The sequence below is a fragment of the Populus euphratica genome, unplaced genomic scaffold (assembly GCF_000495115.2).
Source record: "Populus euphratica unplaced genomic scaffold, PopEup_1.0 scaffold32.1, whole genome shotgun sequence".
NCBI lineage: Eukaryota > Viridiplantae > Streptophyta > Magnoliopsida > Malpighiales > Salicaceae > Populus > Populus euphratica.
The window spans coordinates 460081-470191 of NW_011499861.1; the positions used below are offsets into that span (position 1 = coordinate 460081).

Sequence of the window (10111 nt, forward strand, 5' to 3'; positions counted from 1 at the left end):
CTAAGTTCAAATGGCTTAAAAAATTATAAAAGAAATATGCATCTTGTTGTGTCTTACTACTATTACTTTACTACTATAAAATTGTAAAAGAAACTAAATCATGCATAAGAGATTAAAGAAGCGTTTAGAAACGCGGGTCAACCAGTATTTTAAAAAAAATTAATTTTTTTTACTAAAAATTATTTTTTTGGCATGTTTTGGATCATTTTGATGCATTTCAGCATGAAAATACTTTGAAAAGTAACTCCAACCACACTTCTAAACAGACTTGAATTCAACTATTCCCTTACTATTCTAAAAAACTAGGAGTACAACCACCTATTTCATTGTTTATACTGATAATGAAGGAGGTGGCCTTTTTTTTTTAATTTCATCTTCCAACATTTACTTGTTTTTAAGTTTGTCTTCATAAATTGTTTTGGTTTACCTTTCATGAAGTTATCACTGTCTCAAACAAACATCTTGACATTTATCTTGCGCTTGATTTTACAACTGTCTATTTTTGCTATTGTATAATTAAGGAAGAAATAGTTTTTAGAAACAAAATTCCTAAACCTAGTGTAGTTCATCACCAGAATCATAGATTTAACGGGTTGAAAAATTCAATTTGTTAACGTCTTGATATTAAAGAAAAAATAATCTTGGATTATTATTTTTAAAGTCAAATTATGTTTTTTTGTTGATCGTTTGATTTGTCTTCAAATTTGTTAGTTTAAATGTATTATATTGAAATAACTCTCGTATAATTTAATTTTAAATTTTAGTTAAATAAGGAATTGGGTAAGAGAATTTTCATGTTATTAGATATTTTCCTGTGACCTGAACGTTTATTTACATTCAAATAATTGTGTAGTGCGACCATATAAACTAGTTTATCACTAAACTAATATCTCGTTACAAATAGTTAAGACAATCTAATCCAAGTTAAATTAGGGGCCGGCAAAGGTAAGTGAGCGGAGCATGTGACCAAAAAGGCTTGAGAACATAGCATGCAAGTGCTTGCGTGTGCATTTGCCATCTAGAGAGTAGAAAAACTGCATGGCGGCGGAAGCTAACAATCCGAATCGAAGGCATCTTGCACCTTTTAGCACGCACAAGTCTCTTCTGTAACCAGGAAAGGAAAAATAAAGGTTCGAGATAATCTTAATTCTCGAAGCGAAGACTTTTATTTTTTTAATGACCACCTCTCTCTCAAGGAAAGTTTCCAACCTCGTGGATTTACGTTGACCATAGGAACTCTCTTTTTTCCTGTCACGTGACAATGGAAACTTGATTCCTGTTTTGTTTTTTCTTTGTATATTTCCAAACCTTTGCTTTCATTGAATTGAGATTTTAAAAGGAAATTACCATTTTAGAGTGTGGTATTATACAATAAACCTAAAAAAATATTTTTTTTCCGAGGAAGAATATGATTTTTCTATTTGTTATCATGCTCTCTAAAATTATTGTGCATGACACTGTTTAATGAATTGTGTTTTTTTTACATTAAAATTTATTTATTTTATTTTATGTTTTCATGTGATGTTATGTATTCATATCTTCTTCTCTTTGCATATTTTTACGTTTCAAGAAAATAGTTTTCTACTATTCTTCCTCGAAGTTTTTGATGAAATTTCATGATTGAATTTGAGGTTAACTTAATAAAATAAAATTTAAATTTGATGTGTAAAATTAATTAGAAAAAGGATTAAAATTTTAAAAAAAATCACTGACTTGTTTCAAATTCATGCAAGAGAGTTCATTTCTGTCCAAAATTTCTCCATGCACTAATTTTTTTATCCTTGTAATTTTATAATTTTATGTTTAGATCCTAAACTTTATTTATTTTTATGCTTCACTCCATAAACTTTGAAAGAGGGTGAGAGAAAGTTGTTCAAAATAAGAAAAAAAAATGACCGGTTTGCAATTCCAACTATTAAAAAAAAAGTTTATCATGGTGTCTTTGGATCCTTTTTAATAAAAGGAGTATTATTGATGTATTTTTGAACCTTTTATCTTTCCAAAAAAGTAAATTAGACCTTGAGAATTTTTTTTCCTCTAGTAAAGTTAGAAAAAGCATTGAGCTCATATGCATATAAAAATATTTTTTTCTGACAAGTTAGATATATTTTTTCTCTAATAATCAAATATATTTTCTATTAAAAAAGAAGGACCTTATAATCCTTATCTGGATTAAAGGATAAAAATAATAAACTGTAAAGACATATAAATTTTAGAAGAAAGGGTTTTCCATATTTATTCTTTATGACACATTTATTTTTGGAGTTTTTTTTTAAATATTGTTATATCTTTTAAAAAAATATTTATTTAAATATTAAAGAGTCTTAAAATTTATTAAAAAAATATTTTTTTTTTGTAAGTATGAGTTACCTTTTATGGTCATCTTAGCAAAAGAAAATGAATCGGACTGTTACAAGATATCAATCAATTATTCAAAACATAAATTTATTCTTAAGCAACTAGATTTTTCTGAGACATATTGAAATAACTAAATTAACAGCCAGAAATGCATGGGGATATAAACCTCAATAAACTTGTCACGAGATCATGTAAGAATACAATATCAATCTGTAAACAAAGCAATCAATCTCATCAAAATAAGGTATTTTAAGGGCACGTCGTTCGTTGGAATGTTTTTATATTGTTTGGAAGCCGTGTTTGCCTGCCATTACATTGGAATGGCATAGGATGGATTTGGCGTGTAGCTTACGGACCTCTTTACAGTTATGTGGCAAAGTAGAGATCTAGAGCTTCCTTCTTTCCTTCTTTCCTTCTTTTTTTCTTTTTTTCTCTTTTTTCTGAGTCATCATCATCCTATATTTAACCTCTTTACAGTTATGCGGTGAGGTTAAATATATGATAATTCTTTTGTGTTATATTGTGAGTAAAATCATCTAGAGGCTATAATTAATCCTTTACTTTTTAGTTTTTACTACTTTGCTTTAAAGCAAGACAATTAAAAATGTAAAAACAAAAAAAGTTGGATGAAGATTTTATAATTATCAACTTAAATTCTAAAAGTGAAAAATAATTTTTATAAAAGTATATTAAAGATGTATTAGTTAATTTTTAGTTGAGAAAAAAAAAGCATGGAAAGTAATGATCACTTTGAATTAACTACATTGATAACTTTTCAAAACTCTAGAAGACGATGAATTTTATTATTATTGTTATTTTAATTAATGTGAGTGTTCAGGTTAATTAATGTATATTTTAATTAATTTTATAGATTTTAAAATTAATAATTATATAAATTTTTAATAATTTTAAAATTTATAAGAGTTAAATTAATAATTTTTTAAAAATAAATTTAATATTTAATTAGTTAACCCATACCTAAAGTTGATGAATATTATTTTGTTAGATGTCACCTGCTACTAGTTGGTTTAATTCAAGATTTTATGTGACTTTTCCAGTTAAATTCATTCTCCATGTAGGACAATTGGTGGCTATTAAAGCCATTTCTCTGCTGTTGCAAAACACTAGCCTGACCAATTCAAGCAACTATTTGTTAGGAAGCTGTGTTTTTTAAGTGTGATAATAATAATTTTTTAAAATATTTTAAAATAATATATTTTTTAATTTTTTAAACTTGTTATATTAACATATCAAAACAATATAACAATATAAAAAAATTAATTTTAAATAAAAATAAAATAAGATTTGCCCAACCCCCTTACCGAACAGGGGCTATGTACCATAGAAGTACAACAACTAAAAAGAATACCTAAGTACGATTCCGTTACCTTTGATTGCCAACCACATCAATATTAATTGCTAATCAGTCACATATAATTTATAATATTTTTGTGTTTCAGAAATTAAAAAACAATTCATTTAGTTTAGTTTCTGAAAAAAATATTTATTTTATGTTGTGAACTGTTAAAACATCACAATAATAGATTACCAAACATTTAAGTGATTTTACTTGTATCACAACATAACAGTCATTTATTTAATCTTAATCTTACCACACAAGAAATAATTTATTTTTAATTTAAATCAATTATTTAAATCCATCAGCTTAAGTAATTTATTTAGTTTCTTGAAGAAAATAATTATTTTAAAGAATATATCTTTAACGATAATTTTAAGTCAAACAATACAAAAATAAATTATCAAACAGTCACTCCAGCAAAAGTATAAGAAAATTAAATCCCCGGATTTTATTATAAATATGTGCCTAATTATAATTACAATTATGTGATAAAAAAAAAACAGCAGACCCCTAAGAATTTCTCTCTAAAAATCAAGTAGGAATTTTCTCAATAAATTATAATATCTTATAGACAAATCAAAACAGGAAAACAAAAGAAAAGGAAAAAAGAAGGAACAGGAGTTTCCATTTGATTCTCAATTTATGAGCCAACCAAACACGACTCAGAGGGAATTTATTACCCGAGAAAATCTAACCCAAACTGAATTATACGAATCTAACCAGAATTTCATTTAACCGAGAGCAAATATTGCTCTCTAACCTAAGCAGGGCAGGGCACATGATATTAGGTTTGAAAGAGTCAAATTATGAACCAAAAATCTAAGAGGGACAAAAGTTAAATTTATTAATTTTAGAGCTAAAATTTATAATTGTATATATATATCACACATGTGTGTGTTATATGTGTGATATATCATATTAACAATTCGGGCATGTCCAGCTTGCAATTAAAGTTTAAGAATAAAATACGAATATAATTTTTCTATTGAATTCACGTGAGTATTATATTTAATTTTTAAGAATAAAAACTTTGAATTTTATTTTTATTTTTAAATTAATTTTTTGTATTTTTAATCATTTTCATATCATAATATTAAAAATATTTTTTAATATATTTTTAAATAAAAATCAACGACAACTATAATTATAAACATCTCATCAAATGGTAAAAAACAACGGAAGTTTCTAACATGATTGGGGCCAAAAAAAAAAAAAGACAATCTATTTTACCCCAGTTAAAGTACTTACAACAAATCAAAAGAAGGGCAAGGAAGTTAAACTTGATTCTCAATCTATGAGCGAAGCGAAAGAATCTAGGATACTATAAGCTAGAGAATCTAGCTGAACTTGAACTTGTCATCGCCCATTAACCACATAAAGCAACGAAATGGTTGCATGGAAAAATAAGAACAAATAGTTACTGACTTACTGCTGCTGAATAGTGAATACCGACGCTGCTGCGCAGGTAATAATACCCTGCCTTTCACAGAACTTGTAGCAATCGAAACAGTATGCAAATCAAAAACAACAACTGGATGATGAATCGAAGAAAGTGAAGGCAACGGTAGTGCATAATTATCATACAGATTTTTTCTTAAAAAAGAAAGAAAGAAGAAGCAGCAGCCACCTCTAGGAGAGATCTCAAATTATTTTTCTTTCATATGATTTATTTGGTGTTTTCTTGTTGGGTTTGACAGGCTCGAAAAAGATACGGGAGAAGAAGCAAGTGAAATGAGGTGCGCGCCCCCTCCAAAAAAGTCTAAACCCCACACCACTAAATCACTCTTTTGTTTGTTTCCTTTTCGTTTATCCTCTTCCTTGTGTTTTCATAATATTCTACACCTCTCTTATTTATCTCTTCATTTCCACCCCCGTCTTTGTTTCCTCTTCCTTTTTTAATTTTTCTTTATGCTGTTTTCAGCGCAACAGTACTTGCTCCATTGCTTGCTATATCTTTGTGTGTGTCGTTGGGTTTTGTTTGAGATTTGGGGTTTGCTTACTAATTTTATTTTATTTCTTAATGTTTTCACTTGTTGGGTACTACAACTGGGATCTGTGCTTTTGGATGATGAACTAATAATGGGTTTTTTTTTTTTGGGTTCTCAATATCTTGACATGTTCTTGTTGGATGGGATTTAGGATGTTGCCAGAAGGTTTTTGAGAGATGGTAACTGTTTGGTTTTGAGTTAAGCTGTGGTGTTAAAATGGAGATTTTGAGTGAAGAAGAGGATCAATTCTTCGACACTCTTGAGGATTGTCCCTCTGTATCTGATCCAGACTCTGACTCCCCTGACAATTTGGATTCTGATTTTGGGGTTATTGGTTCCTTGCCTGGTAGTATTGGTTATGAGGTTTGGATCAAGAATCCAGGCTGTATTCGTGAAAGGCGCAATAAATTTTTAAAATGGATGGGTTTGGACGTGGATCAAGCTGGGAAGGGTGATCCTGGCAATACGTCTTTCAATGAAGTGGAAGTTGAGACAGATAGGATTACGGAACACAGCGATGCAGTTCTGAGATCATACAGTTTAGATGATGGACTCTCATCGAGTCAGTCTTCCATGTCGAGTTGGTCCAATGATGCCCAAGAGTTGTTAGATGGGGCAATGGAGGAGAATTTTGTATGTAGGGTTAGGAATTTGGATAACGGGACAGAGTTTATTCTGGATGAACTTCGGCAGGATGGCATGTCAGGGAGAATTCGTGAAGTTGGTTCAAATCGGTTACTTACTGTTGCTGAGTTTGAGAGGAGTCTTGGGTTTTCCCATTTGGTTCAGCAAGTGATGCGAAGAGAAGTTGAAGATGTGCCCAATTTGGAGCTGCCAAGAAAGCAGGTAAAGATGGGATGGTTGAGGAGATTAGGTGCTATCTCTTGCATCGTTGACAGGCAAGTGGAAGCTGGTGGTAATGGTCCTTATCCTGTTGCAGGGGCTAGGAATCAGATAGTTAGGGTTAAATCTTATAAGAAGCGGTCCAAGGAATTCTCTGCCCTTTACATGAGACAGGATATTCCAGCTCACGAGGGTTCAATATTGACTATGAAGTTCAGTCCTGATGGTCAGTACCTTGCGAGTGCAGGTGAAGATGGAGTTGTGCGTGTATGGCAGGTGATGGAAAAAGAGAGATCAGATGAGTTAGGCATCCTTGATATTCATTCTTCCAATGCCCATTTCACGGTTGATGATCTTTCTGTAGCTCCCCTTAAGGTGGATAGAGAGAAAAAGGGTAAATTCAAGAGCATGCTGACATCAGACTCGGCTTGTGTCATTTTTCCTCAGAAAGTATTTCAAATATCGGACAAACCAATCCATGAGTTTTTTGGGCACTGTGGAGAGGTCTTGGACCTCTCATGGTCAAAGGACAAGGTAAGTAGTAACTCGACAGCAGTTTAGTTTTTCTTGTTTGACAAATAAATTATGTTTCTGATTGTCCCATTACCTTTGCAGTATCTCCTTTCATCCTCAGTTGATAAAACTGTTCGCTTGTGGAAAGTGGGAAGCAGCAAATGCCTACAAGTTTTCTTCCACAATGATTATGGTGTGCTTTTCTGCATGCTGATCATTCTCCAATAAATTTTTTGTCTTGATAATTGTTATGAGTAGTTAATGTTGGTGGATCAGTTCAGGCACTTTTGATTTGTTTATATTCTAATTGCTTGTCTCTGTGCTGCATGCAATACAGTTACCTGCGTCCAGTTTAATCCTGTGGATGAAAATTACTTCATCAGTGGTTCCATAGATGGGAAAGTACGCATCTGGGCAATTCCTGGTTGTCAAGTTGTTGACTGGACTGATATAACTGAAATTGTCACGGCTGTGTGTTATTGTCCTGATGGAAAGGTTTGTGGATGACCTCCTTTTTCTGCTCCTAAATGTGATTCACATGTGAAATTCTTAGAGCACTCGCTTTTTTGTGCAGGGTGGAATCGTTGGCTCCATGAATGGCAATTGCCGCTTTTATGATGCAGCAGGTTATTTTTTTTAATTCCAAAGCATGTTATACAGAAAAGAATTGGAATATATTGCAGTCATTGTCGTAGTGCAGGTGTACTGCGCGGTGGTTTGCTTCTCCTGCATGTGTGAGTCATGAAATAAGTTTTCTGTTTCTACACTGATAAAGAATCTTGTTAAAAATATCCTGCTCATTTTTTTGGCTGGGCAATTGGTTTGCCTTTCACTTTTGGGAAATAGAAAGAAGAATTTAATTGAATGCACGAATTTAACATCTGTGGCTTAGCATGAACTTTTCACACTGTAATGCTTGATGCACCTCCTTAGTTCAGAACAAAGACTTTTACTTTGAATAGGTTGCAGGTATTTCCTCGTGTTTTCATTGTCTTGCATATTGCCATCATGCTTCATCACTACTGCTTTCCTCGACTTGCTTTTGGTCTGATATGGATGTCCTTTGCATAAGACAATGCTTGATAATTTATTGATACTCATTGGATTAGCAAAGGAATATTGGAGCAGTTATTTTGGTAGGATCGTTTTGCTTTCCTCTGTGATATATATATATTCCTGATCAGTAATCAGATAGCTTTCTATTTTCTTCCCTCACAACAAATGCTGGAGTTTGTGGTACTTAATCTAGGGGTGAAAATTAGTTCCATTGTAGACTTCCATACCCCAGTTAATGTCTATGAAACCCATCATAGATTCATGTTTCAAATTTGATTTTTATGCCATACTATGATGCAGGAGGGTAGCTTTGGTGCTAACTAGTGTATTTTGCATGGATCAGATAATCGTCTGCAGCAGTATGCACAAATATGCTTGCAGGGCAAGAAGAAGTCACCATTCAAGAGGATAACTGGCTTTCAGGTGATGATTTTTATATCTGCTAATTTTCCTTTTCCATCTTATTGCATGTCGTTTGGCTTCATTCTTATGCTAAATGTATAATGTTAGCTTTTCTTATCTGCAGTTTTTTCCAAGTGACCCGACCAGGTTAATGGTCACTTCTGCTGATTCCCAAGTTCGAATACTCCATGGAGTTGATGTGATATGCAAATATCGAGGTGTGCACAAATTAGTTGTGTTTTTATTAGGTGGTGCTGGTAATTATGGTAAACAATACATTCAGTTTTCAGAAATAGCTATTTCTTCCCTCAAATCTAGTGTATTGAGTGCAGGCCTCCGTAATGCGGGAAGCCAAATATCTGCATCATTCACGTCAGATGGGATGCATATTGTTTCAGCAAGTGAGGATTCTTATGTCTATATCTGGAATTATATTAGCCAGGATGGGCCTGTGGCTCAGGAGAAGAAGAGCAAATGGTCTTGCGAGCGTTTCTTCTCAAACAATGTGTCAGTGGCTATACCCTGGTGTGGGATGACTTCTATGAATTGTAGCTCCTCAACTGTCACTGGAAAATCCCCATCCTCTATTAACTCAGGGCCGTGTAGTGAAAAAGGTGTGTTGCTGCAATCTGAGTTGGTTGAGAGTTCACAATGGAAATTGCCATTCTCTTCCCCTGAAAATTTATCACTCAGCCATGGATTTTTCTCTCACTCTTTGCCCAAGGGTTCTGCAACATGGCCAGAGGAAAATCTTCCCGCAAGCTCATTGGTCGTATCATCTGCAATGTGCAAATCGCAGTACAAGTTCTTGAAGATGTCATGCCAGAGCATGCATGGCTCCCCTCATGCATGGGGTTTGGTGATTGTAACAGCTGGATGGGATGGACGAATCAGATCATTCCAGAATTATGGATTACCAATTCACCTTTAAATAGAGAGGTTCAGCACATTGTCGCCAAAAAACAGTGGTTGATTTGCATGTGATTGCACGCGGCCATGACACCTGAGGTATTGAGGGAACAGAAATTGACATGCACCGATAGCCGCCCGGAGATGTCTACTACATGGTCACCAGCGATGGTTAAGAAGTGATAGCAACCTCGGTTGTTTGGTCGGATAGCCAAGATTCCTCGGTGTATGACAATTGAATCTAATCTCAAAATTTTTGTGCTGTACAGGATTTGCTTTCCAGAGTATATATCATTCATTAATTTATTTATATAGCAGCCCAGGTGCCGCATACGCGATCAGAACAGTAGAGCTTATAAGATGGGTTAATAATTAAGAAAGGCTCTGTTAGGAGTTTTCCTTCTCTAAAGAAGGGTGGCATTATTGGGTGGGACTTGGAAGATAGTTGCCTCTGAATTCCTTGGTGGGAATTCTCGCCTTTTATGATTTGTTAGGTGTTTGAAGACACCTGGCTTCTTTGCCGGTGCATTAACCGTTTTTGGACCTTTCTGTTGGGCCCCTGACATTTTGGAGGGGATTGATGTCACCTCAGGTGTGTTCATTAGTCTCTTTCCATGGTAGCGCCGTGTTTGGATAGCCCCAAGTAAAAAACCGCCTTTGCTTTGGGAGGATTCCTTGATCC

General features: G+C 33.4%; 1 protein-coding gene across 3 annotated transcripts; it reads left to right on the top strand.

The window, feature by feature from the left end:
* The first annotated feature begins 5210 nt into the window (after window positions 1-5210).
* Window positions 5211-9740, top strand: LOC105124736 (F-box-like/WD repeat-containing protein TBL1X). Of its 3 annotated transcripts, none has more exons than XM_011024850.1 (8): window positions 5211-5454; window positions 5858-7083; window positions 7165-7255; window positions 7400-7557; window positions 7637-7688; window positions 8462-8541; window positions 8645-8738; window positions 8853-9740. In XM_011024850.1, the coding sequence occupies exons 2-8, from the start codon at window positions 5923-5925 to the stop codon at window positions 9449-9451; spliced, it is 2235 nt and encodes a 744-aa protein (XP_011023152.1). In that variant the 5' UTR covers window positions 5211-5454; window positions 5858-5922; the 3' UTR covers window positions 9452-9740. The 3 variants fall into 3 exon arrangements, with proteins under 3 accessions (XP_011023152.1, XP_011023153.1, XP_011023150.1); XM_011024851.1 differs by lacking the exon at window positions 5211-5454 and adding an exon at window positions 5463-5708; XM_011024848.1 differs by lacking the exon at window positions 5211-5454 and having other exon boundaries at window positions 5463-7083.
* The last annotated feature ends 371 nt before the right edge of the window (window positions 9741-10111 follow it).